Source organism: Rhinopithecus roxellana, chromosome 18 (assembly GCF_007565055.1).
Source record: "Rhinopithecus roxellana isolate Shanxi Qingling chromosome 18, ASM756505v1, whole genome shotgun sequence".
NCBI lineage: Eukaryota > Metazoa > Chordata > Mammalia > Primates > Cercopithecidae > Rhinopithecus > Rhinopithecus roxellana.
The window spans coordinates 41,098,820-41,124,285 of record NC_044566.1 but is presented as its reverse complement, the minus strand read 5'-3'; the positions used below and the strand labels follow the sequence as shown (position 1 = coordinate 41,124,285).

The window sequence follows — 25,466 nt, the reverse complement described above, 5'->3', positions numbered from 1 at the left end:
TGCTTGCTTTTTATATAATCCACGTCTACCTGTTTCTAAAAGTAGCAGAACCATAATTAGCTGTACATGTCAACTAATCTAAGAAATCCCAAAAGCCCATCAAGTTCAGCTATGGAGCATTCCATAAATTATATATAGACTATAAATTATTTAATCATGGATTATAATCTACCTAAATATTTCAGCTCTATCTCCATGAATTACATCCTAAATTAACTTTAATATCAACTGTTCAAATAAAACAATTTTAGCTCTTTTCCCCCAAATAAGAGCAGAGAAATACATTTCTTTAGTGGTTCCAATGGCTCATGAAAGAACAATACTATGTACTTTTCTTTACAGCCTACTAAGTACTTTCATATACATTATTTCAGACTTCAAATAACCCATAACCCTAGGAAGTAAGGCAAATGTTATTCTCTTTATTTCATGGAGAAGGATAGAGATTAGGAAGTTAGGTCACTGGTACAAAGTTTACTGCTAGAAAGTAGTTAAACAAAGACTAGGACCCACATGCCCTGACTCCATGTCCAATTTATATTCCACAATGTCACACAAATAAAATAATTCTAAAAGCTACTGAACTTAAAATGTATAGTTTTCCTGCTTAATTAAACCCTTATAAATATCATGGGAATTAAGATACCAAAGCAAATGCAAACCATAAAGTGCCATCGAAACAATCACCTTTCTTTATCAGCCCATGTTAAAAGCAGTTCAAATACTATAGTAAAAACATCTTAAAATTTAAAAAATCTATTATATTCATTATACCACACCACACACAACTCTGCATAACGAATGTTGGTGCAGAATAGGTAAGGTTAGCTATAATTTTTTTATACAGCTGGGTGCAGTGGCTCATGCCTGTAATCCCAACACTTTGAGAGGCCGACGCGGGTGGATCCTGAGGTCAGGAGTTCGAGACCAACCAGGCCAACATGGCAAGACCCCCATCTCTACTAAAAATACAAAAATTAGCCGGACATGGTGGCTCATGCCTGTAATCCCAGTTAATCGGGAGGCTGAGGCACAAGAATCGCTTGAACCCGGGAGGTGGAGGCTGCAGTGAGCCGAGATCGTGCCATTGTACTCTAGCCAGGGCAACAAAGTGAGACTCTGTCTCAAAAAAAAAAAAAATTTTTTTATAATACATTTGACTTAGAGAAAACAAGAATGTCCAAAAACCTTACTTTTCCTAGTCTTAACACCTCTTCTCGGCTTTGCTATACTCTAGCCAAGGAGTTTCCACAGTCGTTGGACTGCCAACGACAATCCACTCAAATATAGGGAGAAATTATTAGAATGCTATTTTCCTTTTTTTAAATCTGAAAAAACAAAGAAATTCATTTTACTATTTATGATACAAACTGACACTGTCACCCTCACATAACTCATAAATACACATGCAAATGGGGTGTGGGTATGCTCAAACATTTGTCATAGAAGAGATTCTTATTCAAGAAAAAAGGAACACTGCTACAAACAAAGATGGGCCATAGGAGACAGATGACTCTAAACTGCATCAAATAATCAACAAGAGAACCTATTAAAGGTGTTCAATATCCTACACAAATAAAGGATTGTTCAACTGCATTTGCATAATCCATGTAACATAAGCACAACTTACCTCATCCTGAACTCCACTGGTGGTAGTCAACTTGCTCCCATCAGTAATTGTGATAATTATTGCTGGCTCCAAGAAAAAAGGGTTTCTTCCCTAAAGTCAAAAAACACATTGATCATACAAAGGTTTGGACTTTGGCTTAACAAGTAAAAAGTCAATTCTCAGAACAGCATATATACGATCTCCCTTTCTAGTTTCATTTTACATGTAGTATATACCTGTTTGTATGTTTTAAGAAAAGATATAGAAGGACACATAAACTAAACAGTGATTAACCCTGAGAAAGAGGAATTAGGTAAAGAAAAAGATGGATTTTTCACTTCTTTATAAATTTGCGTATTGCTTTCATTTTTAGAGGGAGTATATTTATGTAACTAAGAGTATTTAATTTGTTAAAAGGGATCCTAGTAGTTCAATTCTAATAATTTGATTTTTGTAGATATTATAAATTACAATAAAAAAAGAACACTTCTTGAGAAACTTTCTTAAAAAGGAAGGCAAGACAGTAGCTGAATATTACCATAAGGTACACATATAATCAAAATGTCTAAGCAAATAACTAGGTAAATGGTTTGAAAGATTTTAAGAGCTAGTTCTATGGAAATAGTAGGGCTACTCTAAACTCGGCAAAAGTTTAACAGTACAAGATGAAAAGTTAAAAATGGTTACCTAAAGAAAATGCTTGGAGAGAAAAGTACAAAAATAGTGGTAGCAAAAGCAATGGAACAGAGTAGCATGGGCTCTCAAATGCTCTACATAGAAGGTTGAGATAACTTCAATAGCTTCCATTCAAACCCACTCTACTAGCACAATGATCAGTTCTAGGCGACATACCTGGTAAGGGACTAAGACAAACATAAGCTTGCCTTTTACATACAAATGGGTCCCAACTGAGGGACTGACAGAACTAAGACCAAAGGATACAAATTTCAAGAGGGTAAACCCTGTATTTGAAATCAAAGATATCAAATTCTCTGCCACTAACGGTACTAAGAATTGAATGAAGCTTTCTTGGATTAAATGTAGAACCGCGTATGACAATTTTTTAATGTGCATATGAGTCACTTGGAGATCTTAAAAACAAAATGCAGTTTCTGATTATAACAGGGATAAAGACTAAGATTCTTCATTTCTAACAAGACTGGCAGCTAGAAGACACTAATAGCCACAGACCATACTTAGAACAACAAAAATGTAGAAGAGTTAGCATATAATATTCTATGGTCCTATAACCTTTCTAACTCTCAATTCCTATTATAATATACATAACATTTGTCAAAAGAATTAAGTTAATTATATGATTATAACCTAATCATCCTAAAGTGGGAGTGGGGGAGATGTAATAGATCGTCTTGATCAAACCATTCAACTTGTAAGTGACACGTGCACTTTTCTAACTGGTACCCAAGAAAAAAATGGTTCCAGAGGGAGAAAGATTCCTTTGGTTATATAAACTTAAAATATGTTAGATATAATCTCTAGAAGATTCTAAATGCATAGCAGCATTAAAACGTCACAGGAGTCTTGCAGGGAGAAAACATGAATTAATTTATCCCTCCTTCTCTGTAATATTCATGTTAAATAGAACTCATTTTGGGGAATTATTACATTATATTGTCTCTCATACCATTCACTCGCAAAATATATAATAAATTCTAATAATACGTCTTCTCAGGCAATGTTCATTCCCAACTCTTAGCTTTGATTGTTTCCCTAAAGTAGAATGTTTTTCCTCTTCTCTCCTCAAAGCTACCCAACTCCTACTCATTCCCTAAGGCCCAGTTTAAATCTTTGTATTTTCCACAAAGCCTTCACTGATTACTCTGGCCTTTAGTAATCACCTCTTTCCCTCTCCATATTCTAATAGTGGTAGTTTTCACACTTTAAATTAAATAAGAAGGTAAAGAAAATGTTTCTTTAAATAAAATTAGATTTGAGTGTTTTCATGGAGCACAGTTTGAATACCACTTCCCTACAACATCCTCTCACCTTTTTGAATAATTTTTAATTTAAATATGAATTTAAATACACACCATCTTACACAATGTGAATATACCTAACAGAACTATACACTTAAAAATGGTTAAGACAGTAAATTTTGTTGTGTTTTTTACAATTAAAAAAATACACCATCTTGTATTGTTTGTTATTTTTTCATGTGTTTGAACATGCTGAAGGCAAAGAGTATGTCGTATTTCTTTCTACACCACTAAGCAGGCACTGGGCACAAAACACTTCAACTTATTCACTGACTCACTGATTATAGCTTAATACAAAACGGCCTGGGTTCACAGAACCATTTACAATTACTCAGCCTTCAACAAGATTCAAAAAATGTATGTTACCTTTACCTCAATATAAATGTGTACTCCCCAAACTCAGTGCATAGCAACTCATGAATTTGCTGGGCTACTAGGTTATAAAAAGGAGCACTATCTCCCTCTTGTGTCTTTCAGCCATTCACATTGGCCATTCAAAGATTTATTGAGTGGTTACTATATATCAGGTATTGTATTAACTGTATGATAGATAATCTCTACTCTCATACATAATAAACATATGTACATATGACAATAAATCTCTCTTTGTCTCTACCAGTAGTATTTTAGCTCAAAAATTCCCTACGGGAGATAAAAAAACCAAGAGGTCCTAATTGCTTCAAAACTATTTTATCTTGCTTCCACCCTTAAGCTAAACTACTTATTTGAAAAACAAATCGGCAAAGCTCTAAAAGCCACCACAGCATGGATCCAATACTTGTAGTAGGGTCTTCTATATCACTTCTACATTTTAACATAAAACAAAATCAGGCTGGGCGCGGTGGCTCCTGCCTGTAATCCCAGCACTCTGGGAGGCCAAAGCACACGGATCACTTGATGTCAGGACGGCGAGGCCAGCCTGGGCAACACCATGAAACCTCGTCTCCGTCAAAAAATACAAAAATTAGCCAGATGTGGTGGCACATGCTTGTAGTGCCCAGCTACTCAGGAGGCCGAAGCAGGAGAATCCCTTGAACCCAGGAGGCGGAGGTTGCAGTGAGTCAAGATCATGCCACCACACTCCAGCCTGGGCGACAGAGTGAGACTCCATCTCAAAAAAAAGAATCAGATTTTCTGACCAAAAGTCTGACACCCATTCACTTTTATTCCTGTATAAGCACAGAGAATGTCATACTTCTAACTAAAGAAAAATAATCTACCATGTAGCAGACTCATATAAATGATGACATCTACCCGAAAGGTAGTACTTTTTAAAGCCCCATAATATCTACAAAATCAAGTTAAAATATATTAAAACTTGACAGAAAGTCTGAGTTATTAAATTTAATTAAGCTAAATTCAAACAATAAAACCAAAGTTATTTTTTCTTAGACAACAAAACAAAGCTTTTAGTTGAAACTTGACTAGTCTTACACAAAATACTCTCCAGAGGCTACCCTTAAACGGGCCTGAAGTTACCATAATAACAGTAACATTACTGTCATTATATTGTCTTGATAATAACAATAAAGCACTTATCTCATTTGACCCTAAAAAACCTTAGTGAGGTAAAATATTCAGGGAGATTAAATGATATAACTCAAGGTGGCCTAGATGGTAAGTGGCAAAGCCAGAACCTTATTAAGATGTTCTAATTCTAAAATCCACATGGTCTTCCTGCACCATCTGGAGGTCCTACTGGCAGCTGCTAAATTCTCTTGGATATAATTCCATACCAACCTGGATTGTGCCATATTTACCCAACAAGGAATGGTGTTACAATCAGATTGTTTTGTTTTTAATATATTCTTTCTGCAATAAAATTAACTGTAGTAAGATTATTCCTTTACTTGGTAGATTCCTGTGATTCTGTAATTACTTAGCTATCAATTTCTTTATGTATAAAATCAATGTATTCTCCCCAAACACAAACACACTGAAACAAAACACTATATATAACAATATTTACTTTTAAAAACGATATAACTTCAACTTTCAGAGAGTATATACACAAACACAAGATAAAATAATAAGTTCTTTAGTGACTTTAAATTTTGGCAAAGTCAGATAAAGATCAAACATAGAAAAGAAAAAAGAAAAATACAATCATCCTCACTGTACCAACTATCCCCTGCCATGCCCAAGATTCTTTCCTCTCTAAGATTAAAGAGCTTAGTCAAGAATCACACTAAGAAAAGCAATAATCAGTTACTATAAAAATTAGAATAATGATTAAGTGAATGTAATTTATACACATAAGGTTTTACTATTTCTTCAGGAAAAATGTATCCCCATCTCTATTATATAAATGTTTGACATTAACAAATTTATTTAAGCATGAATTTCTAAATCACTAGCAGAAAGTGAACATGTAGCTCCAAGAAAGTTTTCTTATATACTATTTTGCACTGTTCCTCGCTGCATAATGCCATCTTTCTCTGTCAACACTGTTTACCCAGCAAATTAAAACACAGTTTTAGTTGTCTGCCAGTACTATAAGATTTTTGTCATGTTTTACAAAAAAATAAAGTTTTAATACCTCCAAAGTCTAAAAGAAAGTTACAACTTAATTACTGCAATATAATGTTGTTCACTATCTGGTGTCAAGCCTATGCAATTTAATAATTCCCAAATCCTTATATTTAAGAGCAATTATTTTACATTGTTATTCCTAAGTATGTTTATAAAGTCACTCAGTTGGGAGACAATCCTTTAGAATTTATGTCAATATTCACCTTGGCCATAAAGTTATAAATAGCCTTCATCATAATTACAATAAGATATATTAAAAAAAACAAAAACAAAAACAAAACTAAGCTCTGCTACAACAAAGACAGCCAGTAGAGGGACTAAAAGTTTACTTTTGCTATTAGCAGAATAAATTCACATTTTACTCTCAGAGCAGTGGTTCCTGTCATAAAGAAATCCAAACATATCACTAGAAAATACAATGCAAAATATAATGTTCTAGCTCTAGAGCTACTTACTAACAGGAGTCAATCTTTCTGTCATTAAAAATTTTTCATTTTAATTTTGGTCAAAAACCTCAAGTAAGAGTTCTGCCACAGGACAATACAAAGCAAAACCTTTTACTTCACTTAAAATTTCCTATTACAGTTCCCTCAACAACCAATTACCATGGTGTTAAATTACTCAGTTAAAGCATAAAAATCTCAATAAGAAAATTTAAAGAATATAATTAACATAAACAGATATTATCTACTAGAACCTATGTTATTTTTGAAAGAAAATGCTTTTGAAATGTTACAAATTATTTTGAAAAAAAATTTTGAAAATATTAAAAAAAGGTAATTTCCTCCAAATATAAACTAACCTGATCTCAAGAAAAGAATTATTTTCACTTACCTAAGAAACTGAAAAATGTAGTGGAGGAGGGGCATGGGAATGTTACCATACCCTTTAACAGGTCATAAAATCTTCTGATGTACTAATCATGTTTGTCAAGTCAGTAATTCATTGTCATTAATACTGTTAATTTTTTTAAAGGTGGAAGAGGTTCATTAAATTATGGTGATAAACACACCAACTGGGTAATAACATACTACAAACAAAATAAAATTACTTAAGTCAATAAAGGCCTGACGGGCTTACATTTAATTAAATCAATATTCCAAGGCCAGAATTACAAATTTTATGTTTGTTTTAGATTTCAGTAAGATTATTACTTTTATTGTTAAAATCTCAAGTAGTGTAGTATAAATGAGTCTTTTGATGTCAAACTCTAAAATATTCATCTTAAGACATTAACGCTTGTAAAATAATACCTTTGACCACATAAAAAAGACCTCTGAAGGATACATTAGAAACTGGTTAGCAATGGTTGCCTCCATAGAAAAGAAGTAAACAACTGTGTGACTTTTTATAATACTTCAACTTTTTCTAACCATGTGCCTTTATTATACGTTCAAAACAAATACTCTTCAAAATTAAAGTGTTTAGTATTCTAAAATAAAACCTGCTAGTATATAAAAATCTGGTAACAGAATACATTAAGGTCTACAGTTACAGCAAAACATGTTAGAATTCCACAGTATAAGAAATATATTTTTAGTTTCAAGTAACTCCGTTACACAAGTGTGTTCCAATACAATTCCTTTATTCAACCACATAATTCCTTATGTTAAAAATACAACAGCATTAAAAACAGATGGAATACTACTACTTGAACAAAAGCAGGGAGGAGTTCCATACATTTGTTTCAATGTAATGACTAAAGAACTCCATCCTGGAATTTGATTTAATAATAGACTGAAGAGTAGGCCGGGCGCGGTGGCTCAAGCCTGTAATCCCAGCACTTTGGGAGGCCGAGACGGGCGGATCACGAGGTCAGGAGATCAAGACCATCCTGGCTAACATGGTGAAACCCCGTCTCTACTAAAAATACAAAAAACTAGCCGGGCGACCTGGCGGGCGCCTGTAGTCCCAGCTACTCGGGAGGCTGAGGCAGGAGAATGGCATGAACCCGGGAGGCGGAGCTTGCAGTGAGCTGAGATCTGGCCACTGCACTCCAGCCCGGGCGACAGAGCAAGACTCCGTCTCAAAAAAAAAAAAAAAAAAAAAAAAAAAATAATAATAGACTGAAGAGTAATAATGTAAGAAATCGTAAGTCACCATAAGAACTGAACTGCAGAATTACTAAAGTTTGACTTTGTAAAAAAAAAAAATTAACATTAGGGAAATTCAATAATTGATAGGACTAAGTATAACTGCAAAAGATAGTAACATAAACTCACTATATCTAAAATACTAATAATTTGGCAGAATTTGAGTTTTATACTTGAACTGGAATCTAAAGTTTGAATAAAATTAACAAACTGCTCTGGGGAATACCTAAAAAGTAGTGCCAGGCAAATAGTGTTTATGCTGGCATATAAGGAGTAATTAAGCTATCAGAAATACAACTTTACTTAATAAATAGTAATATTGTAAGAATCTAACACATACATTACATGAACTGGGACCAGGCACAGTGGCTCACACCTGTAATCCTAGCACTTTGGGAGGCCAAGGTGGGAGGACTGCTTGAGGCCAAGATTTCAGGATGAACTGGGTAATAACAACTTGGGAAAATTTTGTTCTAATGAAGCATGTAATAAAAAACATGTTAGAAATATGTTTTTTTAAAAACAAATGTATACATAAAAGCCAAGATGTAAACATATTTTCAAAAGATAGGTGAATGGAGTTATACAGCAATAATGGTACAATTTTATTTGACCTAAAAGAAATCTGTCTAGTCTCTCATGATTAATCACCTCCTCGGGTTGTTGATTGCCACAAAATCTACAGATACCACCTTTGTGAAAGTCTGGTTAAATCCCATCTTGAACCCAGCACTGAGTTCAATTTTAAACACTATCACAAGCAGACCTTGAATGCAGGGCAAAGAAGCAGATGAAAACCATTCTGGTTACTTCCTTCTAAACATCACACTACAAATATGGTCTCAAAAAAAAAATAAAAAATCAATTTCCACACACAACTGTCCTACAAAAGAAGATGGCATTCTATGACAGCCTTCTACATAAATATCTTAAAAGACTACAACTGAAAATGAAGAACTGCCTAATAAATGTTTCAGATCAGAAGTTAGCCATAAAGCATTAAATTTTAAAAAGGAAAAAAAAATTCATGATAAGCACTTGGAAAACTCTGACAGTATATTGTTTCCCATATGCTATGGCTGAAGGCCAATCTGAAAATAATCGGTAAGGCATAAGATGAGGCCGGGCGTGATGGTTCACATCTGTAATCCAAAACTTTGGGAGGCTGAGGCAGGAGGATCACTTGAGGTCAGGAGTTCCAGATCAGCCTGGCCAACATGCTGAAACCTTGTCTCTACTAAAAACACAAAAATTAGTCAGGTGTGGTAGCACTTGCCTGTAATCCCAGCTACTGGGAAGGCTGAGGCACAAGAATTGTTTGAACCTGACAGGCAGAGATTACAGTGAGCCAAGATCATGCCACTGCACTCTAGCCTGGGCGATAGAGCGAGACTGTGTCTCAAAAATAATAATAACAAAAAAAAGACATAATGTGAAATTAGTTTTAAGGGGCCCTGGTTTGTAAAAAACGTGGATTTTTTGTTTTCAAGGAAAGAAACGGTACTAACCCAACTTTGCTAAGATTTTTTAGGAGGAAACAAATTTCTCTAAATCCATTACACAAGTATATGTACGTGAGTAAAAGTTTTTAAGAATCCATTCTTGCTAGATTCTGACTGAAACACGTATTGATGCTTGTGCTAAACACCTTCCCATGTGTTTGTAGATTTAAAATTTTCAAAGCAGATAACATTTTCAGGAAACAAAAAGATCGTACTACATAATACTTCTGCTTATCATTTAAAAATGTTTTATAAGCCTTCCTAACTATACATACAAATCCACCAATAGTTTTACCTTAGAAATGCACTTCATGAAGCAGCAGATGTCACATATGGATGACTGCACAGATTGCTACATGTTTTAGAATGTTACTATAGCTCATTAAAATGGAAACTTTAAGAACATGGCAAGATAATCATTTGTTACGTTAAGATTTCTATTCACTATAATCTCATTTGTGATTAGATATTACCCATTCTAATTAACAATAAAATTTAGAATAAAGACCTTCTATTCTTTCTACTACCTATTTAGGCCTGATTTTGTGGATGCAATCTCTTGGTTTTCCTTTCTAACTTATTGGTTTAAGAAATGTGATTGCACAAAATTCAAAATTTTACATTCATTATTTCATTATCTGCCAAAGTATGTAAATGAGCAAGATAGTTCACAACTCAGAAATTACCAGAGGACACCAAGACATCATTTTGCTAATTCCTGATAATCCAAAAGTAATGTACCTTGTCATTATCTTGCAACATAACCGTCACTTGCAGCCTAACCTTTCACACTACATATTCAACTATCTTCAATTCCTTATTTAAAAGAGATTTTCAATTATTTCAGAATAATTCTGCTATTAGATGTTTCCAGTGTTGAAACCCCAGAATAACCATAAGACTGTTGTTGTTTCCTAGTATGTAACAAGGTTCACTCACTTTAAGACAAAGGGAAAGTTTTACTCTAACACACCAGCATCAATCCTGTCATTTCCTAGCTACAAATTGCATCACCTAATAGTACTACAATTACTTTTTCTCACATATTCAGAACTGTTTTCATGTCCATAATAAAGTTTTATAGAAAATATAATCCTTCCAAGGACCTTCACTAGGAGTCCCACACCTCATTTGGGCAAAACTAATAGAAGGAAGATGTCAAAATGTCACAGATAAAACCGGCAATAAAAACAGGTATGTAAAGGCTCGAATAATTTTTGATAGGACTAATCACTAGACTGACATAAATTTGTCCGTTGGTTACAACTAATCCTCTTAACTGTGAGATTTTTTAAGTTATAGTACTTTTCATGTACAATTATCTCTCTCCATATACCAATAATCAAATTTCCAATCATATATGCCCTTTAAAAAAAAATCTTCATACAAAAAAATCCTTCCTAGGCCTATCCTATTATGTTTTTTCCTACATAAATCTACACAACAAATAAAATGAATTATACATTTTACACTTGACATTTCTTCTGCAGAAGAGCACCACCCTACACCCCCATCCCAACCATCACCAATGTGAATTCTAAAATATACAAAGTCCTAGAAATAAACTATAAATTTTCTTAAAGAAGTTTAAAACCTTTCTTGCTCTGAAAATTACTTTAGCTAGAAAAACTGGATAGCCACTTAAGTCTTCTCATGATGCATGTACAGTAACACACCACATAACGTTTTGGTCAATGACAGACCACCACATGCACGACAGTGGTCCTGTAGGATTATAACACAGCTGAAAAATTCCTATCACCTCCTGACATCTTAATGATCCTGACCCTGTGTGAGCCTAGGATAATGAGTGAGTCTTAGTTTTTAACAAAGGTCGGGCGCGGTGGCTCACGCCTATAATCCTAGCACTTTGGGAGGCCGAGGCAGGTGGATCATGAGGTCAGGAGATCAAGGCCATCCTGGCTAACATGGTGAAACCCGTCTCTACTAAAAATAGAAAAAAAAAACAAAACTAGCCGGGTGTGGTGGTGGGCGCCTGTAGTCCCAGCTACTCAGGAGGCTGAGGTGAGAGAATGGCGTGAACCCAGGAGGCGGAGGTTGCAGTGGGCAGAGATCACACCACTGCCCTGCAGCCTGGGTGACAGAGCAAAACTCTGTCTCAAAAAAAAAAAAATAAAATAAAAGTTTTTTTTTAAATAAAAATTTAAAAAATAGAAAAACACAGAAGAAGGATATAAATATTTTTTACAGCTGTGTTTGTATCTTAACTCTTACTAAAAAGGGTTAAAAAGTTTTAAAACTTTAAAAGTTTATAAAGTTACAGTAAGCTAAGGTTAATTAATTATTGCAGGGAGAAAATTTTACTTAATAAATTTAGTGTAGCCTAAGTATACAGTTAAGTCTATAGCAGTGTACGTCCCAGGCCTTCACTTCACTCACCACGAACTCACTCACCCACCCAGAGCAACTGCCAGTGTGCAAGCTACGTTCATGGTAAGTGCCCTATCTAGGTATACCATTTTTTAATCTTTCATACCATATTTCTACTGTATTTGTCAATGTTTATATCTGTTCAGAGACATGAATGCTTACAAGTGTTAAAAACTGCCTACAGAAATCAGTACAGTTACATGCTATACAGGTAGATGTATAGCCTAGGAGAAATGGGTCATACACCATATAGCCTAGGTGTATAGTCATCTATCCCATCTAGGTTTCTGTAAGTATACTCTATGATGTTCCCACAACAGATATGCCTAATGGTGCAGTTCTCAGAACATATCTCCATTGTTAAGCGATACATAACTATACGATGGGTTATGGAACAACCTTAATTCTGTTTTTGTCAAAAGTTTCAGACTAAAAAGCTTTTATCCTGTTAAGTGTTTACCATAATATTGGAGATGATGATCATCATCATAAATGAGCTCCTACCATGTGCCTCGCAGGCACTTTTGCGAGATGATTAACAAATATTACTTCGAATCCTCACAAAATTTAAGGGTTGGTATAATCACAATTCTATTGATGAGAAACTTGATGCTCAGAGAGGTTAAGGGACTTTTCAATACAATACAAGCTAGTGAGTGACAGAACCAGGAACAATCAGTTCTAATACAGCAGTTCTTTCCATATCACCATGCTCCTTATTCTGAAAAAACCAACATTAAAAAAACCTCTAGTACCCCATAATTTCAATTTTTAAAATTCAAATAAGAGAAAATTCATAAAAATGATTAATAGGTTGTGTTACAATAAATTATGTTGTACATCCCTTAATCTTTATCACAATTCCGCAAGATAGGTCTTTTCATTCTATTTGTCTAGTGGGGAAAGTGAGGCTGAGAGGTTATATGACTTGTCAGGTCATGAATGGAATGGAAATTCATAAGTGGATCTGGTCTTATTTTTCTGAATCTTAAGACATAATGCTTAGAAATTTTCGAAACTACCTAAAGTTAAATGAAAATATGGTAGTTAATTCATTAAAAAAATCTCCAGGCAAAAAGTTATAAATGTAACCCTAATACTGGTTGGCATACAACATTGGAAAAATCCACTAATGAACAAGGTTAATAGCCCTATATTAACTAGCTACATATCAGAAACTTACTAAGAAGCACAAAATCAAAAAGTGCCATTAAATACATATGTATATTATTAGAATCTAGGCCTTAATTATAGTATAAAATCCTGTCAACTATCCCTTACGTCCCCAGGTCTCCCCCACTTTTTTTATTATTTTTGAGACAGAGTCCCACTCTGTCACCCAGGCTGGAGTGCAGTGGCACAATCTTGGCTCACAGCAACCTCCACGTCCTAGGTTCAAGCGACTCTCCTGCCTCAGCCACCTGAGTAGCTCGGATTGCAGGAATGCACCACCATGCCTGGCTAATTTTTGTTTTGGGTAGAGATGGGGTTTCACTATGTTGGCCAGGCTGGTCTTGAACCCCTGGCCTCTAGTGATCCTCCCTCCTCAACCTTCCAAAGTGCTGAGATTACAGGTGTGAGCCACAGGGACAGCCCCTCCTGTTTTTGACCATGATTTTTTTTTTTTTTTTTTTTTTTTTTTTTTGAGATGGAGTTTCGTTCTTGTCGCCCAGGCTGGAGTGCAATGGCACAATCTCAGCTCACTGCAACCTTCACCTCCTGGGTTCAAGCGATTCTCCTGCCTCAGCTTTCTGAGGGCGCCTGTAGCTGGGATTACAGGCACCCGCCACCATGCCTTGCTAATTTTTGTATTTTTAGTAGAGACAGTGTTTCACCATGTTGGCCAGGCTGGTCTCGAACATCTGACCTCAGGTGATCCACCTGCCTCAACCTCCCAAAGTGCTGGGTTTACTAGGCATGAGCCACCGCATCTGGCCATTGATCATGATCTTCACTCTGCATTGTCTCCTAACCTGCAAATGGTTCTGGGTTCTCAGTAAACTTTTATTCTTCAGATGCCACTAAGAAGTCTTCCCTGGTTTATCCCCTAGATCGGGGTCCCCAACCCCCGGACCCTATTAGGAATGGGCAGCACAGCAGGTGAGCAGTGGGCAAGTGAGCATTACTGTTTGGGCTCTGCCTCCTGTTAGATCAGCAACAGCATCAGATTCTTATAGAAGCACAAACCCTACCGTGAACTGTGCATGCAAGGAGTCTAGGTTATGTGCTCCTATGAGACTCTAATGCCTGATGACCTGAGGTGGAAAAGTTTCATCTGAAACCATCCCAACCACCTCTATCAATCAATCGAAAAACTGTCTTCCACAAAACCAGCCTGGTGCCAAAAAGGCTGGGGACAGCTGCCCTAAATTCATTTACTTTCTGCCAAACAAAGGGAGGAAAGAATCCAACTAAAGTTAATTTTGTAATAGTATTTAGATAGAATGTTACAAGAAAGACTAAATGTAACAGAGACAAAATGAAAAGCGTAACTTTCAAACAAGAACTGAAAGAAATCATACTGCATTATAGAACTATAGACAAAACTGAAGAAAGCAAATCAGATCCACTGGTTATACATTTAAATAAAATGTTATTAAATAATATACAAATCCTTAATAAAATCTGCATAACTGTTCTATGACCAATTACAATTTTTTAAAATATTTCATAAATGTGTAGAAATTAAGCCTCTTAACCTTTCTAGGCCTTTACCTATAAAATGAGGAAAATTGAGTAAACTTCTAAAATAATTTCCATTCTAAAGCCCTATGAAAATAATCATAATAAAACTACTGACAATAATTAAAACTTGTCAGTAGATGCAAATGTTCAATTTTTTTAAGAGTGTATATTTTAAAATTCACTAAGCTTCACACTTCAGATTTGTGTATTTAAATTATATCTCAGTAAAAATGTTAGAGAAAGATCAGAAAATACAAACCAAAACAAACTTCTTTTAAAAATTAGTATTTTGTTTCAAGTCTGGCAATCATGGCAAACTTTTACAGACTAACAGTAAGACTAAACAAATATAAAGTTTATATGAGGGAATTACTTTTTTAAGCTGAGTACAATGGCAAGAGCCTGCAGTCCCAGCTCCTCCCAAGGCTATGGTGGGAAGACTGCTTGAGCCCAGGAGTTCAAGACCAGCCTGGGTAACAGAGAGAGACTTTGTATCTAAAAATTTTTTAAATTAAAAAGCCCCAAAAAACAAGAAAAGTCCACCAAGACTAATTGTAGAGTATAAATCTGAGTCAAAGTTATTATAGTCAAAAATCATTTTATATATTTGAGAAACATTTCAAATTATAAAATATTATATAATCTCTTTGGAGAAATTTATGACATGAACATGACTAAACAAGACTAAATAATCCTTTTAACTAATTTTGACCACAAATGACCTTAATTCAAAATACATAAGTTCAGTTCCGTCAAATATTAGATTTGTTCCTGAGCTTTTAATTTCCAGCTGTATATAATACATAATTATCGACATTGTCCTATATCTAAAGAAAGTAAAACGCTCTTTAAAGGAGAAGTAGAATCTATTATTTGGTTTTTTTGTTTGTGTTTTTTGTTTTGAGATAGCCTATTGCCCAAGCTGGAGTGCAGTGGCACCATCTCAGCTCACTACAATCCTCCACCTCCGGGGTTCAAGCAATTCTCCAACCAGGAAAGTCCTGAGTAGCTAGGACTACCGGTACATGCTACCACACCCAGCTAATTTTTTTTTTTTTTTCAGTAGAGACAGGGTTTCACCACATTGTCTAGGCTGGTCTCAAACTCCTGACCTCAAGTGATCCATTTGCCTTAGCCTCCCAAAGTGCTGGGATTACAGGCGTGAACCATGGCACCCGATCTATTTTTGACTTTTGCATTTAAGATTTGTTTCAAACAATTTCTAATTAAGAATTCAACAATGGCCAGGCGCGCTGGCTCACGCCTGTAAATCCCAGCCCTTTGGGAGGTTGAGGTGGGCGGATCACCTGACTTCAGGAGTTTGAAACCAGCTTGGCCAACATGGCGAAACCCCGTCTCTGCTAAAAATACATAAAAATAAGCTGGGGGTGGTGGCGGGAGCCTGTAATCCCAGCTACTTAGGAGGCTGAAACAGGAGAATTGCTTGAACCTGGGAGGCAGAGGTTGCAGCGAGCCAAGATTACACCATTGCAGTCCAGCCTGGGCAACAGGAGTGAAACTCCACCTCAAAAAAAAAAAAAAAAAAAGGCAGTAACGTCCTTAGGATAGCTCATTTTTCTTTTCTTTTCTTTTCTTTTTTTTTTTTTTTAGTTCATGACTGGAGAATTTTTTCTTTTACAAAACAGATTTAGAGTATAAAATTCTTTAGAAATATTGTAGCAAATGTTTTGAAAGAAAATAAAATCTGGGTTTGGGGATATTCCTTTCCATTTAAATTATAGCACCATTAAATTAATGCTCTATAGGAAATAAATCATATTCATTTTGTACTACTTTGAGCTGTTAAATCTTATTAAAATATCCCTTGATTTACCCAACAGATGTGCTCCTAAAAGCTTCCCTGCAAATCAAACTTGTGTAAATCTCATCTAAAACGCACTAGGGGGAGCTCCCTATTTGAAAGAATCCTAAAGCATGTGCTTTTTTCACATAAGTATTCTTGCAAAAGAATAACTTTCTGACTTATCTGCTAAATCATTTAAATTGTTTTCATTTAACACTTCTTTAAAAACACCATCCTATGCTTATTAAATGCCACTGAGACAACTTTGGCCAAGTTATATTACTTTTCTTTCACAGCTGCTTTTCTGGGATATAATACAAAGCTCAAGTCAAAATATACACTTCATGACACTAACAGATTTTTAAAGCAAGTAATAATCAGCTTTAAAGATTTTTATAATTTTAATTTCAAATTTAAAGCTAAAAAAATAGAAAACTAGAGGTAAATATACTAACCTTTCGGGGGAAAAGGATGCTTTTGTCTAGTGAGCACATCCTAATTTTTAAAGTACATTTTAAATATATCATCCCATTTAAATCTCTCATCAATTCTATATTGAAGGTACAATGGCTTCATTATTGCCAACTTGGAATAAGAAGCAGCAGAGGCTCAAAATAGTAATGTGAATGCTCAATGTTACATAAGAATTCAATGGCAAGGCCAAGATTGGGATTCCAATTCTCACATTTCCAGCCATTGCTCTTCTTTTACACAATAAAGATGGGGAAAAAACATTTAAGCAAGTTTGACAGGAGAGTGCCCTCTCCACCAACAATAATTATTGAGGTTCAAAAGTTCAGGGATTTGCAGAGACCATTCAATGGGGAAAGGGCAGTCTCTTCAACATATGGTAGTGGAGACCGGATATCCACATGCAAAAGAATGAAGCTGGACCCTTACCTTATACCATATACAAAAATTAATTCAAAATAGATTAAAGACCTAAACAGAACATCTAAAGCTATAAAACTCTTAAAAGAAAACACAGGAGAAAAGCTTCAGTGACATTGGGTTTAGCAATGATTTTGTGGAAGACACCAAAGGTACACAGGCAATAAAAGTAAAAATACATAAATTGGACCATATAAAAATTAAAAACTTTGTGTATTGAAGAAACAACAGACTGAAAAAGCAAACTACATAATGGGAGAAAATATTTGCAAATCATATATCTGATACGGGATTAATATCCAGAAAATATAAAGAAATCCTAAAACTCAACAACAAAAAACAATTTTAAAATGGGCAAAGGACTTGTCTTCAAAGACGGTGTACAAATGGCCAACAAGCGTATGTTGATGCTTAACATAAATAATTAGGGAAATGTAAATAAAAACCACAGTGAGATACGACCTCACACCCATTAGGATGGCTAATGTCAAAGAAAAATAGAAAATTGTGTTAGTGAAGATATACAGAAAGTGTAACCCTTGTGCACTGTTGGTAGGAATGTAAAATGGTACAACTGCTATGAAAAACAGTATGGTACTTCCTCAAAAAATTTAAAATGGAATTACAATATGATCCAGTAATTTCATTTCAGGGTATATATCCAAAAGAACTAGAAGCAGGATCTCAAAAAGTTATTTACACACACATGTTCATTGCAGCATTATTCACAACAGCCAAGAAGTGGAAGCAACCAAATGACTATCAAGGGATATGTGGACAAGTAAAATGTGGTACATACAATAGAGTATTATTCAGCCTTAAAAAGGATGAAAATCCTGACATGCTAAAACATAAATGAATGTTGAGAACATTATAAGTGAAATGAGCCTGTCTAAAAAGGCAAATACTGTACGATTTCACTTAACTGTGATATCCAGAGTAGACAAATTCATAAAAACAGAAATTAGAATAGAGGTTTCCGGGGACTGGGAGTTACTCGACATACAGTTTCAACTTTGCAAGATAAAAAAGTTCTAGATATTGGTTGCACAGCAATATGAATATACTTAACACTGTGAATTGCACACTTAAAAATGGTTAAGATGGTAAATTTTGTCAGGTGTTTCTTACCACAATTCTAAAAAAATTTTTAATTAAAGGAATTAAAAAATTTACAAAATACCATTCATCATTGTGTTTCCAGTTTATATTCAACACAGCAGTATTTCAGGTATAGTAATTAACTTACTTTCATTTGAAAAGATGTCTATAGCTTAATAAATATCAAACTCTTATTCATACATTTGTTGATAATCTAAGAGAAACCAAACACCTAAATGGAAATGGAGTTCTCACTACTTCACCTGGCAGCCTTCAAAGCCTGTATTTCACACCATCTATTAAATGGGTACTATTTAGGTAAAGGAAAAAAAAGTAGTATTAGAACTATGACTGTATTATCTCCTAAGTTTACAAAGTAGACCTTTATGCTCAAAAATAAAATTCTTTAAAATTTTTTCCCCCGAGAATCATTAAATTTGACATTGTCTGAAAGCCACCATTTTTCAATGAGGTAAACATTCACCACAGAAACTCCTGAAAAAATTAAGCACATATTTTATCTCCTTTTAAGATATCTGTCAAGGATTGTCTTCACCGAGGGCACATAGTAGGAAAGGTGCCATTCTAACTCCTGGAACAATTTAATTAGTACTAGTATACTTCAGGTAGCAGGGGTGTGGAGTCAGGTCAGTAACAAAAATGGACTTGCAGGCCAGAGTAAGATTTATCGGCTAATCTTAACTAACCTAACTTACCGAAAAAAAGACAATGTTGAAAATATTGGACTGCACACTGTGGCTCACGCCTATAATCCTAGCACTCTGGGAGGCCAATGCAGGCGGATCACCTAAGTTCAGGAGTTCGAGACCAACCTGACCAGAAACCCAGTCTCCACTAAAAATTCAAAATTAACCAGACATGGGAGCTCAAGCCTCTAATCTCAACTGCTCAGGAGGCTGAAGCACGAGAATGGCTTGAACCCAGGAGGAGGAGGCTGCGGTGAGCCGAGATCACGCCACTGTACTCCAGTCTCAGCAACAAGAGAGAAACTCTGTCTCAAAAAATATATATATATATAGATGGAAAACAGGATAACCTGTAACAATATGAAAATTAACACATCTACATATAAAACTTTAATCAGATCTCTCACATTTTATACATTTCCTAATTTTAGATATTAAGGCTGGTTCAGACTTTCAGCAACTCTCAAAGGATCAGTGTTATTTGAAACTCTGTTGAACACATGTGAAAAAATTATGTATCAAATTTATCTGCAATTACATGCAATTTAATGAAGTACTGCTATAAAGGAAAAGATTGACTAAGGGCAACACATCGTTCCATTACTGTAGAAATATCAGTAAATGGTACTGATTATCAAAATTAAATATTTATAAGAACATCTATAGGCATGGAATTTGTTAGTAAAATATCCAAAGTGCTTGAGGAAAACATTCACTAAGAACCATTCTTTTTTCTCAGCTACTTTAACCTTACTAATGCCCTGCAAATTCTGACAGCATCCTAGCTAATAATTCAAAGATGTTTTATCTGTAGGTATGTTAACTAAGTTAACAAATGCAATACAGGTTTAATAGTCTTGTAATTATGAAGTTATGAAAAATCATATATGTGCATATATGTGGGAGAATGGTGGTGATCTATATAAATATACAAACATATATATATTAACCCATAGACATTTAAGAAAGTAATTCAGAACATTAAAGTTTTTAGATATTCTATAAAATATATATGTTCTATCTTCCACCTAATCTTTTCTCATTTCCTTCAACTACTAACATTACATACAAGTAGTACTGTGAACGCCACAGATCCTAGTATAGAGCAGGAAAGGGGAAATACTTATGTGAAGACATTGAAGTTACAAAATAAAAGTCTTCCACAGAAAACAGGCAGATACAAAGTACTTTTACAAAGAAAAAAACACATGAACAATATTTAGTATTAAATATTTGAGGCATCCAAAATTCCTAATCATTTATCCTTTTTGTGAACAGAAAACGTGAAATGTTTAAATCAGATAGTTTTATGATGAAAAAAATCTTCTGGAAGAATGTTTTCTTCCTATTAAATACCCTTTACTCAAATTATCATTTTCATTTGAAAACAGTGGCTCATTTTAAGGCTAGCGTCATTTTTAATGTGCCAATTCAAGACATAAGCATTAATATAATGCCTTGCAATCTTTGCTGATTCATCAAAATAAGGGAGAAGCATCATCCCTCCCTGTTATTGAATAAATCCTAACATGCAAAAACATCCCAATCTCCAGGTTTTTCTCTTGGTCAAAGTGGTAACAGCACAGGACCACCTTTCCCTCAAAGTTTTTATAAGCCTTACGGACAAGAACTAAAGTGTTCTCTGGGGGCAGATATCAACTGGGAAAACGAAAATACAGGTTTAAATTACAAATGTCCTCAGCCTCTCCATGACAAGCAGTTTTTCGAAGGAAGCAATCTAAGAAGTATTTGTGCTAGGCAGTAGTAGGTGAATGTGTCCAAATGCCTTGACCACTTATGAAATGTGATGCAGAAAAAGAGGAAACTAATAGTTCTGCCATACACTAACAGCATGACAACCAAATCAAGGTAACCAAATAATGGCAAGTTTTAAATATCTCTTTGAACTCAAAGAGATAAGGATGAAAACTTTAAGCAGTAAGACTGTGTTGTGCTACATATCACAAAGAAAGAAAAAAGAGAGAGAAAGAAAAAAGAGAAAGAAATCCACTATTTTACAGAAACAAACCAAAAAGTTCATTGCAAATCTACCTAAATTACTAAAAGTTGCAAAATAAAAGCAGCAGAGATGGGAAAACATAAAAGTATTAATGTAGTAAGAAAGTACATATTTACCTAATTAACCACGATGGAAGTTCAATTTGGTAAGCTCACTCTGAATTTCAATGTATACTTTAAATGTTATAGGACTAAATTCAGCTATTTCCAAAGATACTTAAGCACTGAGGTTATCCCTAAGAAGCTTAAAATTTCTTAAAACAGAAACAAGTTCATTTCCTTCAATAGGAAGCAAATAAAAGTTGTAGTCACAGAGAGAATTTCCCTGAAATGTATGAAACTCACAAAACTAGGGACTGTGGGACTTGGGAAAAGAACACAACATATACCCAATATATAATTATAGGAATAGTGCTTTTCACTACAACCTAAGAATTGAGCTCCTTGAAAATAATATTCCTTTGTTACATGTAACATTATATGTTGTTCAGTATCTCTTATTTCCAGGGCAAAGATATCATAAAATGTTACAATGGACCACCTTGCATTATTCCTTAGTGAATTGTTGTTGATTTAAAGCTTCTCTCATCCTCAAATAGATGAAAGTAAGTGAAATAAAAGGACCTGTGGGGGGTTAAGAAACGAAGAGTTCTTTCATATTTTCCAGCAGTCTTTTTTGCCAAGGGTTTGGAATTTAAATTAAAACTCTGGGCCTGAAATTTAATCTAGAATTCTTCCTGCAATAGTTAACTGTGTATGCTTCAAAAGGAGAAAACTTAATGTTCTCAGCCAGTGACTGTATTCCAGTGAAAATCTTCTTACCTTTCAGAATAGTTATACAGCATGATCACATTAAAACCTGATGCAACAAACAGATTAATTTCCTCTAACATCTTTACTAATATAGAAATGAAGACCACTAACTAGTGTCTGTAAGTCACTACAATAGTTGCACACACAACTTGAGTGTGGTGAGGTAGGATGCTTTCCCTTTTAGGTCTTTAGTGAACTTTCAAGGGATTAAAATCTATTTATGTCAAATTTTTAGCAAAAGATTCAGATTCTAATCCTGAATACAAATGCATTTTAAAGGGGGAAAAAATGTGGGATGTAAAACATATATAGTAGGGTAAGAGTTTTGCCTTTGAACAATGTGCATATTCTATTTTAATCTGGAATGTTTTATACTTGCATTTCATGTTATGTAGTTTTTGGATTGGACTGTGTTTTTCCACAAAATGAAAAATCAACTATTTTGCCACCTTATTATTCAACCTACCTGCCCATAGTTGTCTATGCCAGTTACTAATCTATTTAAATTTAATAAATCAAAAGCTGTCCTTAGGGATTGGCCAAGAGTCGTAAGTCCTTCAGCCTGAAGGTTTTTCAGTTCATTCATAAACGTTGCATGGTTTTCTTTCCATCCAGCCTGAAAAGAAAAATGTAAGTTTTTTTTTTTTTTTTTTCATTTTTTAAAGCCATGTACACACAGCCGTTATAATCTGACATTCACCAAGTAGCAGCTTCACTTTTGGTTGGTTTGGCTTGGTTAACGTGTTAATACTGTACCACTGCTGAGGAAACTCTCCTCCAAAGGTGGCCTAGGAATAAACCTGCTTCCTCTCTAGGTTTTGGTAGTTAACAACCTTAATACTTTATAACTTCACTGACAAATTTACTACCTAATCTAATACCCAAAATTTGGGTATGAGAACGTACTAGTGGAAGCAGACGGGAGCCAGACTTAGGAAGTTAACCTGCAGCTGTCCCACCGGCCCTCTTAGGACGAATTTGACAAGACCAATCCTGGCAGCCCCGTATTTGGCTCCCGTGCCGGCCGGGCCGATTCCCCTTTAATGCAAACGGGGGCTGTGCGCGGCCGGGCCCGGCTGTCACTCCGGCTAACTTGAATAAATATCCCCCACAGTTCATTGCTGCCGCTCACGCCGCGGAGGGGAAATGTCGGCCATGTTGATCGCAGCGCCGCCGCCGCCGCCGCCGCCGCCGGGCCGGGCCGGGAGGGGACGGCGGTGGCCCCGCGACTCCGCGCCGCGCTAGGACGCTGCCGAGCGGGGGAGGGGGTGGGAGCCCGCAGGGAAGAGACCTCAGCGGCTGGGAGCGCAGCGGGTGGGGGAGGGGAGCATAATGAAGGGTGAATGGGGGGGCGGGGAGGGCGAGCGAGGAAGGAACAGGGAAAGGAAGGGAGGAAAGGGGGAGGGCGAGGGCTGTTACCTTGATAGCATAGGGCGGCTCTTCGAAAGTGACCAGCATATACCTGTCTCCTCTGCTGGCAGGGTCCCGGGCACGGAGCTGCGGGACGGGAGGAGGAACAGGGCGGGCGAGAGGGAAGCACAGAGGCGAGGTTACGAGGCGGAGAAGGGGCGCCCAGCGGCCCCGCCGCCCCCACAGTACCGCACACGCAGCGGCCACCCCTCCACGCCGCCCCCAACACACAGATCGCTCCCCACACACCGCCCGGGGCCGGAACCCGGGCCCCGGCCGAGCCCGGCTTGCAGCGCCCGCCCGCCCGCCCGCGCGGTGGGGGAGGGGGTCCCCGAGCCCGGCAGCTCCCGCAGTCAGGTCCCCGACACCCCCGCCCTGGCCGCCCTCCCCCACCCTGCCGCCCGCGGGCCGCCGGGCCGGGGTCGCCGCCCGGACTCGGTCAGTCGGTACCTTCATGAAGGTCTCTACCGCGCCTTTGGCCGTGTCCAGGTAGGTGGTGCCCAGATGGCTGCGCTGGTTCATAGAGGCAGACGTGTCTATCAGGAACAGTAAGATGGGCATAGTGCTGGCCGGGGACACCGGGGCCCGAGGTGGTGGAGAAAGAGGAGATGGTAGAGGTGGAGGCGCCGGTGGCGGCGACCGCCGCTACGCGGGGCGGGGGAGCGCGGCCCCCGGGAGGAAAACACCGTCTGGGTCTTTCCTCCGGCTGCGGGGAGTTTCTCCCCCGATAGTTGAGAGGAAACTCCCCAGACCCAGTCCTCCCCGTCGTACCCCCGCCTCCGCCTCCTCCTGCCTGCCTGCCCGCTGGGGCGGGCGCCCAGCCGTCTGTCTGTCGGTCCGTCCCCCCCGCCTCGGGGGTCCCGTCCCCGCTCCCGGCCCCTGTGTGTGTCCCAGCGGGAGACGGGCCTGGCTCCCCACCCCACCCCCGGTACAGGGAGTGGGGACCTGGGAGCTGGCGAAGAGGGGAGTGGGCTGAGGGGAGATTGGCCCTGGGGCTGTTGGGAGAAGTTTCAGGGACTCCCTCCGCACCCCGCCAGTGTCACCACTTTCTCAGCCCCTCTCGCTACTGAAGCGCTTTTCTCTCTCACACTCCGGTTTTAACTCGGGCAGGGGCTGCGGAGGCTCCGCCCCTGACACGTCCCCGAGCCACGTGATACATCGCCTCGCCGTTCTATTGGCTAGTCCCTACCATCTCATTAGCATATTTAAACAGCTCAGGGGCGGGGGAAGCTTGCAGGCCGGCTCCGGGGACAGTTATTGAGCACGCGCGGAGGCGGGGCGTCGGGTGCGCGCGAGCGGGCGGGCGGGTCGACCCGGAGGCGGGCTTCGGGAAGGGGCGGGGTCGAACCGCGGAAGAACCGCGAGGTGGGGGCGGGGGACGCGTCCGTGCGCGCGCGCCGGCCGCGGCGGTGAGCCTGCGCGTCAGGGCCGCTGGCCTCTCTTTGGCTGTTGGAGGTGATTGGGGTCGAGAGAAGGGAAAAAGGGGTTGGCGTCAGCGCCCCCTCTGAGGTGGCTGTATTGTGGACGAGTAAGAAGGGATGAGTAAAGTGGACAAACACCTGGTTAGGAGAAGAGGGCAGGTCCGCAGCCGCCCTCCCGAGGAGGACTCGGGGCCTCGCGGGCGCTGGAGGAGGTTCCTGGGCCTCCTAGGGCCGCCCCGGCGCGGGCGGGCGCGGGCGGGGGAGGGGAAGTGAGAGGTTGTTTATGACCGGGGACTAATCTCCGCGAGTCACAGCGCTCCCTCTGGGGAGTGCGGTTGAGGGGCTGTCCTCGCCCGGAGCCTCGCTAGCCCTCGGGGGAGCGACGAGAGGTGGAAGTTGGACCCGCAGCGGGCCATGAACTCTGTCGTTGGAGGACCCGCCAAAAAGGAAGCAAACCTTCTTTATCCAGCCCCAAATAGGGCCTAGGGGAC

At 37.9% G+C, this 25,466-nt stretch overlaps 1 protein-coding gene across 5 annotated transcripts in view; it reads right to left on the bottom strand.

Annotated features, from left to right (window-relative positions):
* The window catches only part of INTS6 (integrator complex subunit 6), a 120,472-nt gene extending 95,712 nt beyond the window's left edge, over positions 1–24,760 (bottom strand). For all 5 annotated transcript variants that reach the window (XR_004054651.1, XR_004054650.1, XM_030921981.1 and 2 more), the window contains exons 1-4: positions 24,005–24,760; positions 23,564–23,641; positions 22,611–22,760; positions 1,631–1,720 (exon numbers count right to left, since the gene is read on the bottom strand). Coding sequence is in view for 3 of the 5 variants with exons in the window: in XM_030921981.1 (XP_030777841.1) it covers positions 1,631–1,720; positions 22,611–22,760; positions 23,564–23,641; positions 24,005–24,115 (429 nt within the window). In the remaining 2 variants the exon portion in view is untranslated. The remainder of the gene's footprint in view (positions 1–1,630; positions 1,721–22,610; positions 22,761–23,563; positions 23,642–24,004) is intronic.
* Between the last annotated feature and the right edge of the window lie 706 nt (positions 24,761–25,466).